The sequence below is a fragment of the Cervus elaphus genome, chromosome 9 (genome assembly GCF_910594005.1).
Source record: "Cervus elaphus chromosome 9, mCerEla1.1, whole genome shotgun sequence".
Taxonomy (NCBI): Eukaryota; Metazoa; Chordata; class Mammalia; order Artiodactyla; family Cervidae; genus Cervus; species Cervus elaphus.
The window spans coordinates 35,169,046-35,196,518 of NC_057823.1; the positions used below are offsets into that span (position 1 = coordinate 35,169,046).

Consider the following 27,473-nt stretch of genomic DNA (forward strand, 5'->3'; position numbering starts at 1 on the left):
TTTCAACACTGAGAACCTTACACGACACACAGTAAACATTACTGAGAGATCCTCAGTCCATTCCAAAGAACATGAACTGGGTTTAGTGTAGTGGGTTTAGTGAGGTGAGTAGATTACAAATGTCAAAGCAGGGGACCAAGAGCTGCCTCCAGCCAACCTACAAACTACCACCACATGAAAAGGCAGGAAGATAGAGAACCCAGGTAAAAAGTCTTTAGAGAGCATCTACTACTGTTCTTTCTCTCTAACTGATACATATGCATTGGAAAGTGAAAGGTAATAGTTTGATCTTTGAGAACTTTCATGGAACAAGACTTGGAAGAGCCTCGGTTATTCATAAATTCATTTAATGAGCACCTATTATATGATAGCCACTGCTCTAGTTCCTTGAGATATATAAAAGACAGGTCACTGACTTTGAGGAGTGAATATTCTAGATGTGGGAAACAAACAATGAATACTAGAAATAAGCTGTGTAGTATATCAGAAACTATTAAGAAAGAGAGAAAAGTTGAAATAGGAAAAGAAAGATAGAGGATGCCAGAGTATATAGTAACACATGGAGCTGCCAGAATCAGCTGTGGTGGGATAGCACATGAGGGAAACTTTAATAAGATAATAGAGCGGTAGAGCAGTTACCTATGGAAATGTGGATGACACATTCATGCCTGAAATAGCCAAGATTAATGAAGCTGAAGCAGAGAGAGCCAAAAAACTAGTAAGTGAGCATGAAAGTGGAAGTCGGCATGAAAACAGGGGTGAAAGGAAATGTGGGGCCTTGTAACCACTGTAAGCACTTTGAGAAGAACAGCCAATCATTACACAGATTTGAGAACAACAATATGATCATGATTTACCCAGACTGCTGAGCTAAAAATGAGGGCTCAAGGAAGCAAAAGAGAAGAACAATCCGGATGTTACTGTAGCAGCTGAAGTGAGAGAGGTTGTTGCTACCATGGACCAGTGTGGTAGCAGCGGAGGAACTGGTCAAATTCTACAAATATTTTGAAGGTACAGCCAACCAGGCTGTGATGAATTTGACGCTAACACTATCTGTTGATTCGGGAGAGACTACAAAAGATAAGTTTTGAGGGAAAGAGAAAAACAGTATTCCAATTTGCACACAAAAAAGTGAAGATGTCTTTTAAGACATTCAGGTAGAGATACAGAGAAGACCACTGATCTTACAAAATTAGAAGAAAGGTCTGGAGAAACCAGGGTTCTCTGCCATGGGGATTCTCCAGGCAAAGAATACTGGAGTGGGTTGCTATGCCCTCCTCCAGGGGATCTTCCCAATCCAGGGATCGAATCTAGGTCTCCTGCATGGCATGTGGAGTCTTTACCATCTGGGGAAGCTCCAGGTAGAGTACAGGTCTGATCAAAGGGGGTTTAGGAAAGAGTAAGATGAAATAGGTGATGGCAAGTATAAAACTCAGGATATTCAATAAAAGAGAGCTAAAAAGTGGGATGGTAATTTTCAAGACAAGTGGAGTCAAGAGACGGCTTTACTATTATCATTATTTTCACTTTTACGTTCATGGGAATCATCTGGGGAGAATGAACAAAAGATAATATAGGAGAAATAGGTGAGAATTGTTAGTGATTTTCTTGAGTAGATGAGAAAGAACAAGCTGTCATGCACAAGTAGAATTACTGAGTTTTAGTCCTTAACAACTGAGTAATACTTACTAATTACTCAGAACTGGATCCTCAAATTTAAGTTCCTCATCAGATAACAAGAGTAAGACTTGAAAAATGTTGCAATGAATATTACATGGTTACTAACTAAAAGAGAAAGGTTACTAATTTTTTTTTTTTTAAGGCACAATCATGGAACGATTGTTAAGGAACATAAGAAAACACAACTGAGTGGCATAGTGACCATAAATGAGGAATACAGAATTCAAGTTGGGCTAAAAACTGTGATGTCAAAATTGTCTGGGATGGTCTCTACTTTACTCCCCAAAGAAGAGGAGATAAGGCCAAGCTATAAAAATGGAACTGCTAGATATCAGCCTGGAAGTCTGGGTTTGTTCATTTGACATTTTAAGTACCAGGAGAATAGTGTGTGATCTTTTAAGCAGGGGAGTGGCCTGGAGAAAGCAGTGTATTAAGAAGATTAATCTGGTAGTGTTTAAAGAATGAACTGGCAGAGGAGAAGCGAACAAGAGACAGATAGCTCTCGGGCTATTAAAACATCATCCATGAAATTCATAGCATAAGGATTAGACAGGTGGCAGCAGGAAGGAAGGCAGTCAATCTGAAACCCCCTATTTAGAAGAATTTACAAGACTTACCAATGATTTTATGCTCCTGCTGGACCAGGAGCTTTTCTTTCACAGCTTTTAACACTCCTTAAAAAATATTATCTCTGGTATTATTTGAATAACGTCTTCCTATTAGTATGTAACTTCCAGATGTCAGGGGTGTTGTATGTGTTGCTCAATACTGTGTTTTTCTTCCCTAGTACACTGCCTTGCATATAGTAGATATTTAATGTAGAAATTTAAACAAATTTTTGCATAAGTGTATAATATATTGAGGCATAATCAAAGAAGCTTATGCAGGATATCATAGAAGCTTATGTGGAAGGAGAAGAAGGAAAAGAAAAGTTCCAAGAACAAAAAAATGAAGAAGACAGAGAAGAAGGGAAGAACAAGAAAGGAAAGTGTGACAGATGAGGTAGAGGAGGAAGGAGAGAGAAAGAGATTATACTGAAGTTAAAAGCCTGTAAAATAGCAGAGTAACTATGCTGCTGCTGACAACTGGGAATCTATACTTCTCGACAAGGATCTAAACGGAGAAGCGTCAAGAGGCCAACTCCATCTCTGCTCTCTATATTAGGGGATCAGCCAAAAAGATCATCTGGGCTTTCCCATAACATCTTACAGGGGAAACTCAAAACAAACATTTTGGCCAGCTCAAGTTATCTCTCCATTTCAGCTTCCTCATACATAGGACAATTATAATGACCTAAAGGGATGACTGAGAGGATTAAGTGTGCTAACTCAGAACAGCTCCTGGTACATGTGAGCACTAAACAGATCTTAGTCACCTTCATGTTCCTCTTCTTCATCATCACCATCATTGTTATCATGATGACCATCCCTGCATTTCTCCTATAACTTGTACTATTCCACGGAGCAGCGGCACCATTCAAACCTCCCCTATCTCTACGTACAAATACATATGACGCTGTTGTTGTTTAGTTGCAAAGTACTATCCGACTCTTTTGTGACCCCATGGACTGCAGCCCACCAGGCTCCTCTGTCCATGGGATTTCCCAGGCAAGAATACTGGAGTGGGTTGCCACTTCCTTCTCCAGGGGATCTTCCTGATCCAGGATCAAACCCACACCTTCTGCAACTGCAGGAGGACTCTTTACAAATGAGCCACCAGGGAAGCCCATGATATTGTTAGGCAGCTCAATAATTTGGAGCCTTGTAAATAACTCAACAAGCTTCTCTATTCATCTGTCACAGCAGAAAGTGAAACAACTGTAAAAACCCAGACATTTCAGAAAACTTAAGGACAGTATTCCCCTTCTAATACAACTTGAAAACAACAAAAGAGAATAAAAGTTATTGAAACAGTGACAGACTTTATTTTCTTGGGCTCCAAAATAACTGTGGATGGTGACTGACTGCAGTCATGAAATTTAAAAGACATTTGCTCCTTGGAAGAAAAGTTATGACAAACCTAGACAGCATATTAAAAAGCAGAGACATCACTTTGCCAACAAAGGTCTGTATAGTCAAAGCTATGGTTGGTCCAGAAGTCATGGACAGATATGAGAGTTGGACCATAAAGAAGGCTGAGCACCTTGAGAATTGATGCTTTTGAGCTGTGGTGCTGGAGAAGACTCTTGAGAGTCCCTTGGACAGCAAGGAAATCAAACCAGTCAACCCTAAAGGAAATCAACCCTGAATATTCACTGAAAGGACTGATGCTGAAGCTGAAGCTGCAATGCTTTGGCCACCTGATGCGAAGAGCTGACTCACTGGAAAAGACCATGGTGTTGGGAAAGACTGAGGGCAGGAGGAGAAGGGCAAGACAGAGGATAAGATGGTTGGATGGCATCATCAACTCATCGACATGAGTCTGAGTAAATGCTGGTAGACAGTGAAGGACAGGGAAGCCTGGCATGCTGCAGTCCATGGGGTCACAAAGAGTTGGACATACTGAATGATTGAACAACAAATTATTTTAAATTCATTTGAAACTTCTGTATGCAATGCTCAAGATCAGAAAGTACCCATATTAGTTGCTCCTTTATTTTCTAAGTCATAATACTAAAAAAAGAGATGTCATATTATTATTAATGTTTTTGCTGAAGAGTAAATAGGTCAAAAGTAATTTATTGCAGTACCTACTTATTTGAAGGATGAAAACTACAATGTCTAATCAACCCACTATTAGTTCTGCCTCAATACTGGTGCCCAAAACTGAGTACTACCCAATAAAAACAATGTTATCACAAAGAAATAATCCACTCACAACAAGATGAAAAGTTTTATCATTTCACTAGAAATTGAAGAAGCAGAGTCCATACATATACAGATACCAGGGGTAAAAAAACTTGTGAAAAACTCCCTGGAAGCTAGCTTGGCAAGGTGGATTGAAGACTTTAAAACTTTCACACCCTTGATTTCTAAACAAATGGGGGAAAACTAGGAAAATCCACAGAGCTTAGTGGTTAAATGCCTGAGTTGCGCCCAGTCATGTTCAGCTCTTTGGGGCCCCATGCACTGTAGCCCACCAGGCTCCTCTGCCCATGGAATTTTCCAGGCAAGAATACTGAAGCCTGGGGCCATTTCCTACTCCAGAGGATCTTCCCAACCCAAGATTCAAATCTGTGTCTCTTGAGTCTCATGCATTGGCAGGTGAGTTCTTCACCACTAGTGCTACCTGGGAAACGCCCGGGCTGCAGCACCAACATGCCTAGCGATGAAGCCTCACTTACAAGTAAGGGACCTTGGCAAGTGACTATATCTCTGACCTCTGTTTTCTTATCCATAAAACAGTAACAACTCTACCTTCCTCATATGTCCGTTTTGAGAAGTAGAAGTCCTAATATTAAGAAATATACTTAGAACAGTACCAGGCAGAGAGTAAAAATTTCTTTGCTGTGTTTATTGTCAAAGCTGTTCTTTTAAGAACCTTAACAACCACAAAAACTTGTTAATAAATAGGCTGTTGAACATTAGGGGACCTATAAAATAACTTATAAGAGATTTATATGATGGTTATGATCTAATAGTATTCCAGAAAGCAGAAAACATCATTGCACATAATTTCATAATTTTACATGACTTTGTCTGTGTTAAAAATACACATACAAAAAGACAGAAGGGCTTGTCTGGTAGTTAAGAATCTGCCTTGCAGTGCAGGGATGCAGGTTCAAACCCTGGTCAGGGAACTGAGATCCCGCATGCTATGGAACAACTCAGCCTGAGTGCCACAACTAGAGAGTCTGTGAGCCGCAATAAAGACCCAATGCAGACAAATTACATAAATAGATATTAGAAAAAAAAAAAAGATGGAAAGAAAATGTAGCAAAATTCTCAATATATTTATTTATGTGTGGCATTAAAGACAATTTTTGTTTTCTCCTTTCTAGTTTTTTAGACTTTTCCCAAACTGTCTATATTATTCATATACTGTATTACTTAAGAAATCACACACACACACACACACAAATTGAAATATTTTCTTTAAAAAAACTAATACCCTCAGGATTGGAAGGAAAGATAAATAGGTGGAGCAGAGAGGAATTTTAGGGCAGTGAAAATACTCTATAGAACACCAAAATGATAGATATATATCATTAGACATTTGTCCAAAGTCACAAAATGCCCGAAATTAAGACTAAACCCTAACATAAACTATGGACTTTGGGTGATAATGATGTGTCAATGTGGTTTAGTCACTAGCCATGCCCAACTCTTTCCAACTCCATGGACTGCAGCACACCAGGCTTCCCTGTCCTTCACTATCTCCTGGAGTTTGCTCAAACTCATGTCCATTGAGTTGGTGATGCCATTCAGCCAGCTCATCCTCTGTCCCTTGCCCTTAATCTCTGTATATCCATCAATTGTACCAAAGGTACCAATCTGGTAGGGGATGTTGATAATGCAGGATGATACATACGTACGGGGCAGGGGGGTATAGGAATCTCTGTACCTCCTCCTCGATTTTGCTAGGAACCTAAAACTGCTCCCCACGAAAATCTTAATAAAATACACAAATTAATTTTTTAAAGAAAAAAAAGTACCCTTCATTGTTACCAAACTTTGATTTTCAGCTTTATGTCAGTTATGTATATATTAATCAGAAATAAGTTAGCATATTATTGGAAATTCTCCCTTTTAATTTTAAAAGAAATTGCCCATGTTATTTTTCACAAACTAGTTCTATAGAAGATTCTGTAGTTTAATTTATTTGGGAAAATATGTTTTATTCAAACTTACATTCTATCTTTTTCTTATACTTTTTTTTTAATTACCTGAGATCCTCAGAGCAGTAAAGGTAGAAAAAAAAAATAATGCAGGTAACAAATTATTGCATTGGTTTTATTATCTATTACTTCACTATTGCCTGAAGTACACTATTTATTACTTTCAGTCTGCTTGAATTTCTTATCAGGTAATTCTCTGAGTCTTAAATAGTTTAATGCGTTGGAAATAGAGAGACAGTAAAGGATGGTTACTGGTTATTTTTATTTTCTCAGAACCATGCTGTTCTTTTAGTAACATGCTAAGCCATCATGTTTAAGAAAAGAAAAACTAAAAAGCATTTTAGCAGGTAAATATACTTGTTTGAGAAGGCAGACTATTGAATACAGTAGTAGAACTATAGCTATAGCTGCAATTGAATTAACTATGAAATTTTACTCATTCACAATTTTAGAACTTAGAAAATACTGCAGAGATTATTCTCTGTAATTTGTTCAAGTAATGAATTTTATATGCATGGATTCATTAACCAGAAAATATTTGGTAGGATTTCCCAGACCAATAAACTACAGCACTTCATGTGGATAAGGGAAAAAACATTTTAAAATATTTTGTAGATCATTGTTAATTCTATTTTGTTGTTGTTAATTCGGTTAATTCTGTTTTCAATGCCCCCCCCCCCCCAAATGGATAACTTCCTAAGGTTTTAAAAGTTTTTAAAATTAAACTTAATTTTATTTCCTTTTATGACAGTATAAGAAAAAAGATGAATGCTTTCCAATTCATAGTCACAAAGCTGACAAAACCTTCCCACTCATGGAGTCCCGTCAGTCAGTGACTGTGGGGCAGACAAAACAACTCATCTTAGCTGGTTTCTCCATAACAGTCATGTCTACTCACATGGCTTAGCTATATGTTATATACATATGTGTATATGTATGTGTATGTATATATACATATATATGTATGTACACATATATTTAACTCATATGATAGTCTTGTTACTTAAAATAGCAAAATGAAACAGTATGAAAAATTACCAAGGCTATAAACAGTCTAAATGAGAATCCAGCTAAAGCAGCAATGAATTTTGTTTTCAAGTAAAAAGCTACTTACTACATGTTCCAATATCTCCCTAACCAACAAGATCTGTGATCCCATACTAACACCAACACTTGATGCGAACCAAGTTTACCAGTGACTTCTTCATAAAAGAGCTTCCCAGGCGGTATAGTGGTAAAAGAATCTGCCTGCAATGTAGGAAACATGGGAGGCTAGAGATGTGGGTTCGATCCCTGAGTCTGGAAGATCCCCTGGAGGAGGAAAGGGCAACCCCCTCCAGTATTCTTGCCTGGACAATTCCATGGACAAAGGAACTTGGTGGGCTACAGTCCAGGGGGTCACAAAGAGTTGATTTCTACTGAGTGACTGAGCATGCAAGCCTCTTCATAAAAGAAGAGGCAAAATGATATGAAGAGCTGTCAGATTATATGAGAATTCTTTTTTAAAAGCACTCTTTCTTTTGCATTACTTCATTTAAAAAAAGGATCATTCCATACCTAATAAGCCAGAAATTGCTAATTTTATCCCTACAACTTTAGCGTTTTACCACTAATTTTTTTCTCTGTTTTTCAACGTGTATAAAAAAGCAACATGGAATCGTCTTGCACTTCAATGCTATTTCCCCTCAAGTCCTTCTCCTTTCTTCCTCTTCAAATTGTATCCACGTCTCAGAGACCCCAAATTTTCCTTTTCAGCTCTTCATTCCCCCTAAGAGCTTAATCATTATGAAAAGCTCCACTGTTTATTTATATTTTCTTTACTGGGGTATAGTTGTTTCATAAAATCTCCACTGTTTAATTTTAACAGTTGGATATGTGAGTTCCTGTATATGGCACTGATTCATTTTTGTTAATCGTGACAATCTGAATAAACGATAAGCTTCTTCAAATTCATATCTTACCATCTTTTTTAAGCTTCTACCACTCTTTTTACGAAAGGCTTACCATACTACTAAGTAAATAGTAAGTATTGGTTTACAAACCGACATATTCTTATTCTCAAGTCTCTTTTCTTAGATCACAGTAAGAGTACCCACTAAATGCAGCAATGTCTTTTCACAGTATTGGTGCTCAAAGACAGGATAAAAGTCTCCCAAACAACTCTCTGAGTTCACTGAGACCAGAAACTCCAAACTTCTCATACTGGTAGCAATAAAAAAATAACAGTATTTGGCACACAGTAACTACTGAATAAATATGTTGAATTATACTTAAGGCTTTCCCATTATAGTAGAGAAGACCCAGAAACTCATATTATTTCTGAACAGCCAAGCTATTTGAGGTTTTACTAAATTCAGAGGGCAGAATAAACCTGCCCTTAGACACTGTAGAAATCCCAATCCTCTTCTCCTAATATTCAATCTAATTATAAATGGTTAAGTAATAATAACTAATGATAAAAGATACCAATTGTAATGAAATTTTGTTACTATTAAAGAGTTCCAAGCACCTACTATTCTATTGGAATCCATCCCACTACCTGAATTTTCAGATGACTGAAGTCCAATAAACTTCTAAAAAGAAATTTCAAAACAACCTCAAACAAAAGTCCAATATTGTTGGTGCAGAATGTAGACAAAAATAAAGGACAAAATATTCAAAAAAGAATACTGCATTTTAGATAGAATGAAAACAACAGGGGGAAAAACAAATACCATATGGTGAATGATATAGTAATCAAGTCATAATCACTTTCTTATTTCTAACTTCTGTTCCAAGTTAATAAGAGCTCTGTGCTAATTTATATCAAAATACATCATGGCCTAAAATCATACCATTGCCAATAAAAGAAATAGAATTCCTAATGCAACAGTTTGTATTTAATATATTCCTATGATAACCTGCCAGAATAGTGAATGTAATGACTGATAGTGATATTTATATTTACAAATCATAAGTATAGACACTAACAGGATTTTCAGTTACTCCCCCATTCAAAATTACATCACAGACATGTTCAGTCATGTGTGAAACATTATCTTAAAAAGATAAATGCTGGACAACTGCAAGATGTCATAGGTTAAACATGCCCTATAAATATTTTGTTCTTGAAATAACTCTTTCTCCTATAATATAAATGGCCAGCGTTTTGAGATTCAGACATAATATATACAACTCCATGTGCAAACTTAGGATGATGATATCCTCCTTACAAAAGTAATTAACAATCACATCAAATCATTTATCATTCATAAAGTTTACTCCTGAGTGAAATCTTTAATCAATCAGACCCCAACACCAAATCAAAGCTTACAAAGCATCAAGTCAACATTTCATCTTTAGATATGCCTAGAAGACAGATCCTTTCATTTACTTGATTGTACATTTTCTATTTCTTTTACATACCAGTTTGCTTGGTGTTGTTTTCCCTAAAAAAGAAAAATCTTCAAGCAAATGAAAACACAGAAAGAGCGAAAGGGAGAGAGACCCACAGACTCCCTGATTCACTTCTTTGTGATTCCAACCAAGATCTATGGTGAGGTTAAAAGTTTCACAATACATCAACCTGGTCTGCAAACATCCACAAAATAAAGATGCAAAGCAGAACTGGGACCATGTGCAGTTTCTTGTCATTTATTCTGCCTAAAATAGAGTGGAGTGACACATGGTAACATAAGAAGTATTTGCCCAAAGATGCCATTTTCATTGACTACCTTCCTCTTAATCTCAGGCTTCCCGCTGAAACAGTAAATATGTTTCTGGTTTCTGTGAAGTATTTGCCCAAAGATGTAGAGTTTTCATTGACTATCTTTCTCTTAATCTCAGGCTCCTGGATGAAACCGTAAAAACGTTTCTGTGCTGATGCAAGTTTCCCACATCCCCCATCTTAGAAACCTCAGCAACTGAAAAGCACAATTCTGCCAAAAGGAACTAGCAAAAATTTGTTCATTTTTTCAAATACATCATTATGTTTCAGATGAAAGCACAACCTGCCAAAGATGTCAAATAAAAGGGTAACAGAAACAAACAGCATCTTTAGAATTTAATTTCAATGCATAACCTTGCCATCTGCCAACCAGTCGTGAAGCAATGATCCTAGAGAAGCCCTGAAACATGAACAAGTAAGTTTCCTCCTCGGATCGATCACCTGTATCACTCTCCGCTTCCAGGTTAGGAATTAATTGTCGATGGAGCAGCCTCCAAGAATGACACTTGCCATTGGCAAACCGAACCCTGTTGACAAATGGGCCATTTAAACAGACTTGCATTTGGTAATATTCGCGGAGTTCAGTTCACAGAGACAATGGGGAGATGGGAAGAAAAAAAAAAGGGTGGGGGGCCTCTATCTTTACATTTGGATTGGAAATTGGACAAAGGAGGTCAACCTCTAGAGGACAGACACCCAAAGCACCCTCAATCTCCTCCCACTTGGCCTCTAAAACAGGATTACAATTTTGCATCTAGACTACGCCCCACCCCTTCCCTTCCCACCGTGGCTACCACCTTAGAAGTTACCGCGGTAGCTCTCGGGTGACTAGGGGTGCGGATTCTCTGACGCAAAACAGCACCGGGCGCCAATTCAGTAGCGGGTAACTACAGGGCTGGGACAGCCACCAGCTCCTCGGAGAAGCCACCTTCGGGCTCGCGGGAGACCCCACCGCCCCATCCCTGCCCTCGCCCCCGCCTGCAGCTGCAGCGGGAGTTACGCATCCCCAGCCTTGACACTGTCTGCGCTTCTTCCTATCCGGATCAAGGCTGCTGGGGGTGGAGGGGCAGAAGTAGAATGGGGGTTTGGGGGAGCGAGAAAGAACCAAAACAGTCCGGGTCCCCAAAAGCTAGAACTCAAGTGGCCAGAAGCTGGTGCACGCACATCACACAGACACACGCACACATACATACACACACACACATCCCGAAGCGCTCCGTGCCCCAGCTTCTATGCCAACTGGCGATAGGACGGGAAGAAGAAAGGAGGTGGGGTAGCGGGCAGGCCCGGAGTTACTAAGGAGTGCAGTGGTTGCCTCCAGAACTGCCAAAGTGCGGAAGTCCCAGACCCCCCTACAACCCCACGTCTGCGGTCTCCTGCAAACAACCCCGGACTGCTTTCCTTCCAGCAGGGTTCGGGGCTCGGGAAGCCGGGAGCAGAACTGGAGTCGAGCTTCTCCCAGGCTGCCCTCCCGGGTCTGGCTCGGGGCCGAAACCCGCCCCATCAGCCTTGGTCCAGGAAGGCTGCCAGGCAAGGAGCGACCAGCCTGGGAGAGCAAGAGGGCAGAGAGAAGCATCCTGCTCTCTCAGGCCGGTGGCTGGTCTCGTCCTCTGTCGACACACCCCCAGTTAATCCCCTACTCTCACACACACACACACACACACACTCACTCACTCACACACACACACTTAGATACGGAGACTCGCATGTTCACCCCTCCCACCAGCCCAGGTCCATCGATTAAAAAACACTAGTTGATTTCTTCCTGATTAAAAACAAGAAAGTGCAACAACTTCTCGGGAGTCTCAGGAGCAGAGCAAGTCCATCTGCAGGCGTCCTCTTTCTATAGTTTCCTAGGAGTTAAGAAATCTGGTGGCCCCCAGTGAAAACGGACCCCGAGTGGGTGAAAGACAACGAACTCCTTCTCCAGCCCCTCCACCACCACCCCCAACTCCCGCCACCTCTCACCTCCTTAAGTTCCTTGGCCACGTCCTTCAGGTCGCCCAGGACTAATTCCAGATCCTCCACGATGATCTTGATCTGTTCCTTCACCTTGGTTTTGGAGGCTGCCGGCGGTCCCTCGGCTGGAGAGGACGAGGAGGGGGTCCCCTTGGACTTGGCTGACATTCTTTGGGGGCAAGCGAGGCAGGTCAGCACAGGCGGGCCAGCGGAGGCTGCTGCGCGCCCCGGTCCCCCCACATCCTGGACGCTCCCCGGGCAGCGGCGGGTGGTGGCTGCGCTCGGCGCTCGGCCGGGCGGCCGCACCGTGGTGGTGCTGCCATCGGCTCCCCAAGACACGGCGCTCGGCGCCGGGCTGCAGACGGGCGAACAGCGCGCCTGCGCCTCCGCCCGCCGCTCTCGCGCACACACGCGCTAGCTGTTCCCCGCCCGCGCGCCGAGAGGGGCGCACGGCCGCCGGCCCGGCCGTCAGCTGCAGTCCCCGGCACGTGCCTCCTTCGGGATCTCTCCGGAACACCTGGGCGTCTGGGAGCCGGGTCCTGCCCACCCTCTCGTCTAGATCCTGAAATGCCCTCCCTGGTCATTTGATCATGCTGGATGTCTTTTCACATCCAGCTTGGATTCCTTCTGTTTCCCCCACCAGCAGGGACCAGGATCCCCACCACATTTTTTCTGTAAAATTAATCAAGAACCACAGGAGGGTCAGAAGTTAGATTTAGGGTTAGTAAAAGCGAACCTAAATGTTTATCCAGGGCGAGAGTATGTCCAGAAGGCCTCCAGTCACTCTCCTACTCAACGAAGAGTTAACACAGAGGTACAGGTTTAAAAAAAAAGGATAGATGTCGATAAAATTGACCCCTCACCCCCTGGAATCATGATATTTAAAAAGTGTTCTTGAAAGAGGTAGCTTAATCCTGTTGATTCCACAAAGCTAATAGAGGATTTATTAATTGCAAGTCCTCTCACCAAAAAATCCCCTGGGAGACAGTCTGAGTCATCTTGGCTCTACTTATCTGGGACAGGTTTTTTTTGTTTTTTGTTTTTTTAACTGTCCTTCCTCTTTTCATGACCTATGTTGATGTATGTTTTGGGTGGAGGGGGAAATACACTGGATCTCCTGTTGTGAGAGAGAATAAGAAGAGTTTGCCTCCAACCTTCTTCTTTTTTGTTTTTGCATCTATTTCAAATCTTTTGCAACTAAATAAAGAGGAAATAACTTTTTGACTGCTCTGTTAAAAAGATCTAGGGAAGGGAGTTAATAGGAAGTCTTGGGTTTCATTCTCAGTAGGTGGCTAGGATTCTCATTAGTTAAAGTTCTAATTTCCTGAGTGGCAGACTCATGGGTTATTAGCTATTGACCTAGAGGGCTGGATTTACTTTGTTTTCTTCAGTGTACTCGACTCCAAATTATTACTTTAATAGGCTTCCCATTTGGTCATGCCTTAGCAGGCATCTCTGTCTCTTGCTTCTCATACCCCAGGTTGTTCCAACATGCTTCCATACAGGAAGAAAATCTTGGCAGCTCCCCTCTTCCTAGTCCCTTAGGCCCCTCATATTCAGTCTCGTCATTCTGAATAATTCATCTTGATAAATCCTTGTAAGTCACATTTGCAATATGGAAGGAAAAAAGAGACAACAGAAAAAAAATAGGAATTTAGAAGTGGTGTCAAGAGAATAAAAAAATTTTTTAATTTAAACATTTTAAATTCATTGAAAAATCAGAGGGAAAAGAAAAAAGGTAGAAAGCAGAGGCTGCTGGAAAAAAATTAAAATAAGGAAAGAATAAAGAAACCAGTGTGCACTAAGTAAACTGGAGAGAAGAGGGAAGAAATAATTAGAAGTGTTAAATAAGTAATATGCTTGAGTTCTCTAAGGTAAAGAGAATATATAGTTTTAAATGACCATGTGTCTGCAGGTTCTTCTTTATATTATAAAGATGTAACAGTAATCAGTATATACAACAGGTTTACAAACTCCTCCATTGTAAATTCCTAATCTTTAATTATACTCTTACTTAATATCGGAAGAAGGATAAGTGGTCAGAAATGGCAGGAAAGAAGGTGAGAAAGAGGGAAGGTGCTATTTCTTTATATCTGAATTTTTGACTCTCAATAGTAGACAAGTGAATAGAAAAGCCCTCAAAACTCAGAAATAACAAAGTTAGGCAAGAATACTGGAAAATAGCAAAGAAGGTGGCATTTTGGTGGTTTTTGCCCACAGACAAAGTAAGTCTCATTAATGCTATGCTATGCTAAATCTCCTTCACTAACAATTAAAAAATTTATTTTCTCCTATAATATCTATGAAATCAATCCTGAATATTCACTGGAAGGACTGTTACTTCATGAAGCTGAAGCTCCAATACTTTGACCACCTGATGCCAAGAGCCTACCCGTTGGAAATGACCTTGATGCTGGGAAAGGTTGAAGGCAGGAGGAGAAGGGGGCAACAGAGGATAAGATGGTTGGATGGCATCACTAGCTCAATGGACATGAGTTTGATCAAACCCCAGGAGAAAGTGAAGGACAAGGAAGCCTGGTGTGCTGTAGTTCATGGGGTCTCAAAGAGTTGGACACCAAGTAGCCACTGAACAACAGTAGATTAGTGAGTCCAACTATTTTGGATCAAAATTGAATCATAATTATTACTGTAAAACATGCTATGCACATCCATATCACAAATTACTTTTAAGTAAGGGCTATCCTTCACCGACATATCTATCATCTATCAATCTGTACATATGACATGGAGTTAACTGAAAGGAGAAAAGTTAAAATTGGCTTCCAAATCCAAACTATAACAGCTAGTCAGCCCCCAGCAGTGATGACTACCACTATCTATCAGCCATGAATCAGGTATGCATAAAACATTCCTAAAGAAGAAAGTTTTACAAAGAGAGTTAAAGATATTGAGGGGAAGAAGACAGAATGAGAAGAACAAAAGGATATAATCAAATCTACTCACTTTCTATTTTTTCTAATCACCCTTGGGAAAAATAGGTTCCTTTGTGGCTCAGCTGGTAAAGAATCTGCCTGCAATGCAGGAGACCTGGGTCCGATCCCTGGGTTGGGAAGATCCCCTGGAGAAGGGAAAGGCTACCCACTGCAGTATTCTGGCTTGGGGAATTCCATGGACTGTATAGTCCATGTGGTCTCAAAGAGTCAGACACATCCCTTTGGTGCATCCTGTTCTTTCTCAGAGATTTGTATATATGATATTTTAAAGCCAAGTTATGGTGATCACACAGCAAAAATGACACCTAGTAAAATTTCCTATGAATGTGTTCATAAGTACGTTTATGTACTAGTGGTAGAGGCAAATAAGTACATATGCAAACCACATCACTTATAAACTTAGAATAACAGACTGCTAATAGAAAAGTGTCTTATTTTTTTAGAAATGGCTGTGCAGCCAGCATTTTATTCTTTCTGTCTCTTTAGTCAATATTTTCTGAGTGTTGCAGCAGGAAGGATTGGATAATTATAGGAGATCATCTAATGGTGGTCTGTTCAGTTCCAGGCACTTATCAATATTCTTGTGTGTGTGTGTTTAATCTACTGAATTCAAGCTGTAATAATTAACCTACATGAGGAATGCTACAACACTACCATACTTTTTAATTCATGAAGAACTCAAAAATATTCCCAAAATATTTTGTTGGCAGCAGCTTTTATTACTATACTATCATAATAATGTGCATTGCATCTTTAAAAAGAGGATAATATGCATGATAATGGTGACATTTAGTTTTCTTTTTTTTTTCTTTTGTATAAACTTTGTAAAATCCAGTGAAGTCATCCAAGAGTTTTGAAAACATTAAGAAAAAAGAAAAAAAAATGGGGGAGTGACAACTTTGTTCCCACCAAAATAGTTTTCACTGGGTGAAAAATAATGGAGAACAACATGGATATCTAAGAGAGAAAATGCTGTTCGTGAAATGCGACAGAGAAAAATGAGTTAAGTTCTTCACGTGCACACTAAGAAATATACTTATGATATGCCTAGGCAGCGATCCTCACAGTCACTAGACCTTCTTACCGGATCAGTTCAGTTCAGTTCAGTCACTCAGTTGTGTCCAACTCTGCAACCCCATGGACTGCAGCATGCCAACTCTCACATCCATACATGACTACTGGAAAAATATACATTGGAGCTTGTTAAAGGATCCCACTACCAGGGTGTCTGATCCAGTAGGTCTGGGGCAAGTGTCAAACTCTGAAAGTCATTAGCTAGAAAGATTGAAAGAAAAGTTTAGGTTTCCTTTTAGCTAAAATAAACCTTAAAGATCATGCAGTTACAAATCTTCATTTGATGGATGGGGAAACATGGTCTGGGGAGGTTAAATGGTACCTCCAATACATCACATCTAGGGAATATAAATTGGAAGCTAGAACTTCATACTGCCTCAGACATCTTGTGGTTTTTGTCTCCGTTTGTCTGGAGAAGGTCTCCTTTTTAATGTATCCATTGCTTTTGGCATGATGGCTGTCTATTATAGAAGCATATTGGTGAAAAACAAATGTGATCTGGAAGTTAAAATACAAATACCCATTGTAGTATCATGAGTAATTAGAGCTGTGTCTATTCCAATGTAGCTGATTAATAAATACTTGATAAGGAGATGAATGAATGAAGCATTGTCTATCTTGTGTGTTTTGAAACTAATTTGACAAATATTTAGCAAATCATTAGTTTAGGCAAGAATCTATGCTATGGAGTAGATGTGCCACTAGGATTAGCAAGACACAGTCCCAGCAAGAACAATTAGATAATCCCACACATGACTCTAATATAAAATGACTTTACCTCAGAGTATCTCTTTTTTGCCCTTTCTCAACTATAGTCAGTTTACTTTACTTACCTACAAAGTTAATGAACATTTAGCATTGTTTTCCTTACTTTTTATTCATGAGACAGAAACTGAACTTTTGCTTAACTGAACAAAGGGAATTGTCTCATAGCTTAACCATAGAAAGGCAAGAAGAGAAATATTTTCCAGTAGAACTGGAGCCAGAAATGGAGCCAGAGTCCATTGGGACTACTTATTTCTGTCCTTGTATCCCATCCCCTTTTAGTGGATTGGCTTCAGTTTCTCCCTAAAGTTGAACTTTGGTCAATGATAAATCCATATTCACATCTTTATAACTCTGCAAGTAGGAAAAAAAGAGCTAGTTACAGTAAGCTCCTGGGAGAGGACTTTGAAAGGTCCAGCTTCGGTCATGGACATACACTGTGGCCAATCACTATGATAGGCTCAGGTGCAAAGCTACCACTGCAGTGTGCCGTTCTTAGAGAAAAGTCTAAGATATATATGTATATAAATAAATATATTTGTATGTTTATTACCGTGACTCTCCAGCAGGTGGCAGTAAGATGAATCATTCTACAAAAATCTGTATATTATGACAATTTTCTAATATATAGAAGTAAAGTATCTTTAGGAAGCAAAATTATTTTCAGATTTATACAAAGAAAGACATCATATGAATTAGCAATGGTTCTACCTGGGTCAGGGCTTCCCAGGTAGTGATAACGGTAAAGATCCAGCCTGCCAATGCAGGAGATATAAGAGATGCTGGTTTGATCCCTGGGTCGGGAAGGCCTCCTGGAGGAGGGCATGACAACCCACTCTAGTATTCTTGCCTGTAGAATCCCATGGACAGAGAAGTCTGGCCAGTTACGGTCCATAGGGTCATAAACAGGTGAACGCAACTGAAGCGACTTAACAGGCACGTATGCACTACTTAGGTCAGTAACTGGTAATGAGGCAGTTCAATGACTGGCCCAACTTGGGTCACGTTTCCTACACCTCTGGCCTATTTCTCCCTCAAAGGTGGGGGAAAGTTATCTACCATATAGCCTATAGATTCTTTTGCATACTTGTAGATTGACATTTCTAAATTGCTTAGTTTCCCAAAGCTAGCCACATTCAAGTCTTAGTTTTAGCATCAACCCCTTCATCCATTCCCATTTTAGGGTCCCAGCTCTAAAGACCTGCAATATTAATATTGTGATATATATACATGTGTGTGTGTGTGTGTGTGTGTGTGTGTGTGTGCAGTTGGTTATTCAGATGAACACGGCCCCTAAAACCCTTGGAATTCCCTGGGCAATAGTAACAATGTGATAATGTTCGGTTTCTTGTCCTTTAGTTCTTGAAAATGCTACAAGGAAACTGGCTTTTGGATCTCACCCAAGGGAGAGTGCTTGTTGCCAAGATAATCAACCATATGATTAGAAAGTTGGGACTTTAAATCTCACTCCCTGATTCCCAGAAAGAGATGAGGGGCTCGGGGTTAAATCAATCACCATTGGCCAATGATTTTGTCAGTCATGACTATGTAATGAAGCCTCCATAAAAACCCAGAAGGACAGCTTTTGGCACTCCTTTTTGGACAGCTTTCAAGATGAGGGACAAGAATGTTTCCAAGTGCTGGCCCCAGCCTTCAGGTGGACAGATCTTCTGTTCTGAATCTCCCCTAATGTATCTCTTCATCTCACTGTTGATTTGTCCCCTTTAACATCCTTTTATAATAAATCAGTAATCTAGTGAGTAATGGGTTTTCCTGAGTTCTGTGAGCAGTTCTAGGAAATTCTTTGAACCTGAGGAGGGGGTTGTGGGTACCTCTGAATTTTAGCCAGTGGATCAGAAGTACGGACAACAACCAGGACTTGTGATTCCAGTTTGAAGTAAAGGGAGGGGTTCTGGGACTAAACACTTTACTTGTAGAATCTAATTCTGCCTTCCAGTAAATAGTTGAATTTAGTTGAGCACTGAGTTGAATTCTCAGACATGCTGCTGGTATCCAGAATTACTTGCTGGTGTAGAGAAACCTATACACACACACACATGTGCTCGCACATTGGAATTGAGTCCATGAACTCATTTCAAGGACTCACTAAAACCATACTTGTTAAATTGCCCCACCATGTGTGCAAGCAAAATACTGAAGCTACTACACCCTTTCACCTAAGTTTTTAAGAATTTCTACTCATCCTGAAACCTTGGGACCCATGCCTGACATCTCATTCTACCCAATCTTATTCCACCTCTCAGCTACAAACTGCTGGACCAAGTGAAAAAAGAACCTGAGATTTTCAACACTCCAAGACTCTTACAGACTTGGCCAAAGAGGTGTTCTCAAAACGTGGCCAGATGCCAACCTGCACAGATTAACAGCTTTTCCATGGAAAGAGATTCAGCTACAACTAAAGAATATTTGATCATTCTGTAGAGCCCAATACACCCTGCAAGCACTAAAACGACTGAAAGTTCTAGTCAACCATTCATGCACCCAATTAATTTTAATATATACTTGAAGATCCTCATCCTTTTTAAGTTTCAGGATTGTTTCACCCCATGGAAATGAGTAAAGGTGGGCCCAGAAGCACTGCTGTTTCTAACAGAGTAAAGAGGACAGAGAAGTTGGCAGAGGCTGTACCCCTCCCTCTGATTATAGACAGCCTTGACCTCAGGGATGTAAAGCCACATCCTGCCAGGTGTAAAGTGGCACCAATATTATCCACTCTGTATGACTAGGTAGAGTGTGCAATTTTAGTCTCTCATTTGGGATGGAATGACCCAAATCTGCATACAATCTAGAACATCCTGTGTAATGATTAACTTCCAAAACTGTGAGAAAAATGCATCTCAGTGTTGAATGTACCCAACTTACAGTAGTGTGGTGTGGAAGTCCAAGATGACTAAGATTTAGCTTTGTTTCGTTCTTCTAGCTTCATTTAAATATAATTAACATATAATATTGTGTAATCTTTAGATGTAGATGTGTTAATTCAATACATTTACATGTTGCAGAATGATTACCACCATAGCATTAGCTGACACCTCTATTCCATTGCATAATTACAATTTCTCTTTTTGTAATAAGAACATTTAAGATCCGTTCTTTTAGTACCTTTTAATTATATCATGCTAAGTCGCTTCAGTCGTGTCCAATTCTGTGCGACCCCATAGACGGCAGTCATACAGTATTATTAGCTAAAATCCCTGGTGCCTCAGACGGTAAAAAAATCTGCCTGCAATGCGGGAGACCTGAGTTCGAGCCACAGGTTGGGAAGATCCCCTGAAGGAGGGCATGGCAACTCACTCCAGTATTCTTGCCTGAAGAATTCCCATTAACGGAGGAAACTGGCGGGCTAAAGTCCATGGAGTTAGAAAGAGTCAGACACAGCTAAGCAACTAAGTACACACACATACCACTCTGTATTTGAGACCCTCAGAAGGTATTCAAGCTTATAACTAAAATTTTGTACCCTATGACCAAATTCTCCCCAGCCCCTACCCTCCAGCCCCTAGTAAACACCATTCTACTCTGTTTCTAGAGTATATTAGAGTCAATATATAAGTGATATTATACACTGTTTCCTCTGTCTGACATATTTCACTTAGCATGATACCCCCAAGATTTATCCATGCTGTTACAAATGGCAAGATGTCTTATCATGGGTCAATAATATTTCGTTGTTTATGTACACCAACCACATCTTCTTTTTTTTTTTTTTATTTCATCTTTTTTTTTTCTTTTTTATTTATTTATTTATTTATTTATTTTTTTGGTCATACATTGATATGAATCAGCCATAGATTTACACGTATTCATCCATTCATCCATTGACTGACATAGGTTATTTCCATATCTTTCCTATAGTGAATAATGCTTCCATGAACATGACAGTATACATAGTTCTTTGAGATCCTGATTTTACTTCCTTTAGACATGTATCTAGAAGTGCAATTGCTAGATTGCCTGGTAATTCTAAAATAGGATTTTGGTATTGAGAAATGGGGCACTGCTGTGACAAATACCTAAAAATGTGGACACGGTTTTTGAATGAGGTAATGGGTAAAGGCTGAAAAGGTTTTGAGGTGCATGCTCGAACTATGGACATTTAGGCCATTCTGGAGGGGGCTGAGAAATAAAATAGGAGATCAGAATAAAAAGCCTCCATCTTCTAAGAGATTGCATAAATACTCATGAATAGGATGTTTGTAGAAATATGGACATGAAGGGCCATTCTGGTGATGTCTCCTACAGACCTAAGGATATGTAATCATGAACTGGAAGAAAGGCTATCGTTATTATAAAGTGACAAAGTACTTGGTTAAAGTATGTCAGTTCAAGTATTTTACGGAAGACAGAACTCATGAGTAATGAAATTGGGTATTTAATTAAAGAGGTTTTCAAGCAAATGAAGGAGCAGTCTGGTTCCTCTTGACTGCTTACAGCATAAAGCAAAAAAAAAAAGAAAAAAGATGAATTGAAGGAGGGATTTTTAAGCAAAAATGGAATCAGACTTAAAGATTTGGAAAATTCTCAGTCTGACTATTTTGCAAAAAAAAAAAAGCATGTTCTGAAGAGAATACCAAGAGTAAAGCTGGACAATCAATCAAAGATATTATGGAATTATAAAAACTGAAATACAGCCATTGAATTGAAGAGGTCAGAGATGCAACAAAATAAAAGAAGAGTGTCAGATTCTATTGGGTTGGATCATATTTCTTTAAGGATGGAAATGTGTACCCTCTTTCAAGGAAATGGAAAGATCCCAGAAATCATGTAGAGATCATCAGGGTCACCACTGTGGATTTAATAGGCCAGATGGCTTTCATCCAAAACTTGGGTATGAGACAGCCCTGCAAAGCAATGAGACAGGGCAACTGAGGGTCTTGGGGTATGAACCCCTCCCATCAGATTCATGGAAAATCTCTGTGACAACTTCAGCAGGTACTGAAGGCAGAACTGCTGCCATAGCAGACCTGTGGGGTACAGCACTGAATGGAAATATGATCTACAGCACCAAGATGAGATGGGATTTACCTCGCTAGATTTTGGACTTGCTCGGAACCCATCACTCTTTCCTTCTTCCCTGTTTCTCCCTTTTGGAATGGGAATGCCTATCTATTCCACCACTGTAATTTGGAAGTACACTGACTTATCTGGTTTCACAGATTCACCGGTAGAGAGTAATTTTGCCCCCAGAAGAAGGGAAACAGAGCAGGACCCTGTGGTCTATCCTCATCGCACCCCTCGGAGGCCACCACGTCCTCTGCCTGCCTTTTGTCTGTTGAAAAACTTTAGCCAAAGAATAAGCTTAATCAGAGAAGTGAGAAGATGTCAAAGCTAAGGAAAGCAGTCAAAATAGTAATAGTTTAGTCATTAAGGAAAGTCAAGGAACTTAGTTTCTCCTCAAGGACTACAGATACTATTCTGAGCCATATCCTTTGAGCCATTTTGTAGATACTGAAACCCCCACCAGGTGGAAGAAGTTAATTGTATGATGACAAGACTGTAGGCATAACATAAACTGCTACGATTCTGAGAATATGCCTCAAAGAAATGGAAAAAATAAATAAATAACCCTGGATCTGAAGACTAACTGTACATAAATCAATCAAAATGACATTGATCAGACCACTGCATGACCAATTTCAAGATGATTGTCAGAGTTGACTATGCTCTGTCTGCATGTAGCTCCCTCCCTTTGCCTATAGAAGTTCTTGCCCACTTGTCAGTGCAGAGAGTTGGCCTTTGGACACAAGTCTGCTTTCTCTCCTGAAATAAATCAAACCTTGCTTTCCACCAAATTTGCCTCTTGAGTACTGGCTTTAGAGTGGGAAGCGGCCAGACCCCACTTTTGATAACAAAATTATATCTGATGTCTCATACATACCTGATTTATATAATATTTATATGAGAGTTTAGACTTCAGATTTTAAATGATGCTGGAATGATTTAAGACTTTGGGGGCTGCTGCGATGAAATGAATGTACTTTACATTTCAGAAGGACATGAATTTGAGAGGCAAGGGATAGAATCGTATGGAGTGAATGCTTACTTCCCCTCAAAATTCCTATGTTTACACCCTAACCCTATGTTATAATATTTGGAGATGGGGCCTTTGGGAGGCAGTTAAGATGAGGTCATGAGGTTGAGCCTTCAAGATAGGATTAGAGGCCTTCAAAGAAGAGGAAAAGATTCTCGCTTTTCCCCAACTCTCCACTGTCACCTTTCTCTCTCTGTCTTTCTCTCCATCTACATGCACCAAGGGAAGCCCATGTGAGGACAAGCAGGAAGAGGAACAGCAAGCCAGGAGGGAACCTCTCACCAGGAACCAAACATGCTGACACCTTGAACTCGGACATCTCAGCTTCCAGACTGAAAGAAGAGAAATTCCTGTCCTTTGAGCCACACAGTCTATGGTGCTTTGTTACAGCAGGCAGAGCTCCCTGAAAAATGTACTGTCCACCCCAGAGGAGTTCTACAGTTACATGAAAGTGGTGGCATCTCTCTTAGGCAGTATTTGAGATAAGCTTTGGAGTTTGGCTAGTACACAGAGTGTAGATGTGCGCAAGGCCCTCTGGGACTTTGCAATTCACAAGGTATAAGTTGAATGTTAAAGTCTTCTGTAATGGAGAGAAAGGATTAGAGAGAGAGAGCAGAAGTCACCCAGGTAGGATGATGGTTGCTTTGGACGTGCATATAGCCTGAGGGCCTAAACTACATAGGAATAGTGAGCCTAAATGGAGATAATCCATAGGTTTTCAGGAATGAGAAGGACTTATCAGCCACATGATCTGGTAACTAATTTAATACATCAGTAAGAAAGAAGTTAAGTTTGATTTTAAGTTTGAATCTAAGTTATTCTCAAATGCCCATTCTAATGTTTTGAAATATAGCTAAAAGCCATGCCTAATCTGGTATAGGTGCATTTTGATGGAATGAAGGAAAAATAAGCAGAATAAATATACCATATAGCATGAAGTCAAATGTCCATATGTTCCTCTCCTAATGAGAACTGAAGTATGTATATTAATAATATACCATTCAAAGACCAAGCAGTATTCTAAAAGTTCATGTATAAAAATAGTCAACATCACAAAAGAAGCAGATGTTTGCACTCTAACAGAAAACACTGATTGTAGCAAGAGTTTAAAAAATCTCAGTATTTCAGGAATGGAAATGATTTAGAAGATATATAATCCAAATATTTTAGTCTTACTGATAGAGATACTGAGTTTAGAGAAATTGTAGGATTAGCTGGAGAATCAACAAAGTCAACAGAGTCAACAAATGATCAGAATCAGACTTTCATACATGAACCCTTAATGATACAAACAGATTAAGATAATATTACCTATCCTTTAACTCTTTTTGAAAGCATTGTATAATATTGAGGTAGCATAGAAGTTATTTTTCCTATCTTAAGAGATTCCTACATCTTAAGACATAATTACTAAGATCTCTTGTACTTTAGAAGCTGACTTAAAACTCAACATTCAAAAAACTAAGATCATGGCATCCAGTTCCATCACTTCTTGGCAAATAGATGAGGAAAAAATGGAAACAGTAACAGACTTTATTTTCCTTGGCTCCAAAAGCACTGTGGATGGTGACTGCAGCCATGAAATTAAAAGATGTTTGCTTCTTGGAAGAAAGGCTGTGACAAACCTAGACACTGTATTAAAAAGCAGAGACATCTCTTTGCTGACAAAGGTCCATATAGTCAAAGCTAAGATTTTTCCAGTTGTCATGTATGAATGGAGAGTTGGACCAAAAAGAAGGTTGAGCACCAAATAATTGATGCTTTTGAACTGTGGTGCTGGAGAAGACTCTTGGATAGCAAGGAGGTCAAACTAGTCAATCTTAAAGGAAATCAACCCTGAATATTCACTGGAAAGACTGATGCTGAAGCTCCAATATTTTGGCCACCTGATGGGAAGAGCTGACTCATTGGAAAAGACCCGGATGCTGGGAAAGATTGAGGGCAGGAAGAGAAGGGAACAACAGAGGATGAGATGGTTGGATGGCATCATTGACTCAACAGAAATGAGTTTGAGCAAATTCTGGGAGATAGTGAAAGACAGGGAAGCCAGGCATACTGCAGTCCATGGGGTTGCAAAGAGCCAGACACAACTGAGTGACTGAACAACAACTAGTACTTGAAAAGATTTTGTCAATAATATCCTTTGGAAGAGAGCAATAATTAGAAAATGCTGAGATTCTAGAAAAGTAAAATAGGAGACCTCCAAAGACAGTATCAGAATTAGAAAGAAAGCTGTCAACTAGGCAATACAACAAAAATTAGTATGCAATTTTTAACAACACAGATTCCTTATTTTGTTTCAAAATTTAGGATGGCCACATATGAACTATTTTAACCATCTCTTCGTAATGAAATTTGACCAAAACCTTGATGTCTGCTATTTTAATAATATATGTTCTGTCAATTTTTTCAAATTTCTTTTTACATACATACAAGCTGTTTTCCTTTTTCAGTAATTGTTCTAATCCACTGAAAATTTTTTCAACTCAGTATGTATTTGTAAATGCTATAATTGAGAGGAAAAATGCTTAATGTCAATAAATTTAAAGACAAAGTCTTTATTGTATAATAATATTCCATCATAATGACCATCTTCTATTTACCTTTAGATTTTCATATAATTTTTGTAAAAACTTCTTAGGATTACCATGTGTAAATCACTAGGTTGTATTTTCAGAAAGCTTAGTACTAGCTAAACTAATAGTTTAGCCGAACATCTGAAAATGGTTCAGCTCTTTCCCACATAGCAGACATTTAATATCCCTCATTCCAGTAAATGCCAGTCATACCTGCTGTCCAGACATCTAAAATGCCCCCTACATGGTGGTACTGTTCTCTTTTAAACACACTGTGCCTTTTTGTTTTGTTCATGCTTTGCTTTGCTATACAGAAGTTTTAAGTTTAATTAGGTCCCACTTGTTTATTTTTGTTTTTTTGTTCATTACTCTAAACAATAGACCCAAAAAGATCTCGCTGTGATTTATGTCAAACATTGTTCTGCCTATATGTTCCTCTAAGAGTTTTATTTGCAAAGGAAGCAACTGACAAGGGATTAATCTCCAAAATATACAAACAGCTCATGCAGCTCAATACCAAAAAATGAATAACTCAGTCAAAAACTGGGTGGAAGACCTAAATACATATTTCACCAAAGAAGATAGACAGAGGACCAACAAACGCATGAAAACATGCTCAACATCACTAATTATTAGGGAAATGCAAATCAAAACTACAATGATATATGACCTCATACCAGTCAAAATGGTCATCATCAAAAAATCTACAAATAATAAATGCTTGAGAGGATGTGAAGAAAAGAAAGAGCACATTGCCCTGCACTGATGGTGAGAATGCCAATTGGCACAGCCATTGGAGAGCAGTATGGGCGTTCCTTAAAAAACTAGCAGTAGAGCTCCCATATGAACCAGCAATCCCACTTCTAGGCATGTATTTGGAGAAAATCATAACTTGAAAGGATGCAGGCATCTCAGTGTTCACTGCTATTTACAATAGCCAGGACATAGGAGCAACCTAAATGTCCACTGACAGAGGAAAGAAGATGTGATACATATATGCAGTGAAATATTACTCAGCCACAAAAAAGAATGAAATAGTATCATTTGGAGAGATGTGGATGGACCTAGAGACTGCCACACAGAGTAACGTAAGTCAGAAAGAGAAAAACAAACATATAATATTGCTTCTATGTGGAAGCTAGAGAAATGGTGCATATGATATTATTAGCAAAGGGGAAATAGAGACACAGACATAGAGAATGGACTTAACAGTTACCAAAGAGAAAGAAGAGGGGTGGGATGAATTGGGAGACTGGGGTTGACATATATACACTACCTAGGTATAAAATAATGAGAACCTACTGTATAGCACAAGGGCATGATGGTGGGAGGGGCGAAATTGCGTTTAGAATCAAACCCCATACCCACCAGAAGCTCAGGTGGTTCAAACATACCTTGAGCACAGTAGGACCCAGAGACCCCATAAAGACTGAGACAGAACTGTGTCTGGGTGCCTCCTGAGCAGGTACAGGTCAGCAGTGGATTGCTGAGGGGGCAGGGGCTCTGGGTGCAGTAGATCTGGATACGGCATAAGCCCTCTGGGAGGAGGTAGCCATTAACCCACCGAAGAGCCACCAGAAGTTACAGAGGACTTGGGAAACAGACTTTGGGAGGGCACAAACAGAAGCTTGTGCACACCAGGACCCAGGAGAAAGGAGCAGTCACCTCACAGGAGACTGATCCAGACTCCTGAGGGTCCAGGAGTCTCTGGCAGAGGTGTGGGTCGGCGGTGGCCTGCTGCAGGGTTGGGGGCATTGAGTGTAGCAGTGTGTGTGTGGGACATGTTGAAGGAGGTCGCCATTATCTTCATTAAAAGCACCATAGTTTGGCCTCAGGTCAAATAATAGGGAGGGAACACATAAACTTGGATTAAAGATTTACTGAGCATGGCCCTGCCCAGCAGAACAAGACCCAGTTTCCCCCTCAGTCA

At 39.7% G+C, this 27,473-nt stretch overlaps 1 protein-coding gene across 7 annotated transcripts in view; it reads right to left on the minus strand.

Annotated features, from left to right (window-relative positions):
- The window catches only part of PRR16 (proline rich 16), a 281,214-nt gene extending 268,727 nt beyond the window's left edge, over positions 1-12,487 (minus strand). For 3 of the 7 annotated variants that reach the window (XR_006342695.1, XR_006342696.1, XM_043912286.1), the window contains exon 1: positions 12,132-12,486. Coding sequence is in view for 2 of the 7 variants with exons in the window: in XM_043912286.1 (XP_043768221.1) it covers positions 12,132-12,290 (159 nt within the window). In the remaining 5 variants the exon portion in view is untranslated. Of the gene's footprint in view, positions 1-10,604; positions 10,691-12,131 lie in introns of all 7 variants that reach the window. The other 4 variants (XM_043912290.1, XM_043912289.1, XM_043912287.1 and 1 more) reach the window with 3 other exon arrangements.
- Positions 12,488-27,473: the final 14,986 nt, after the last annotated feature.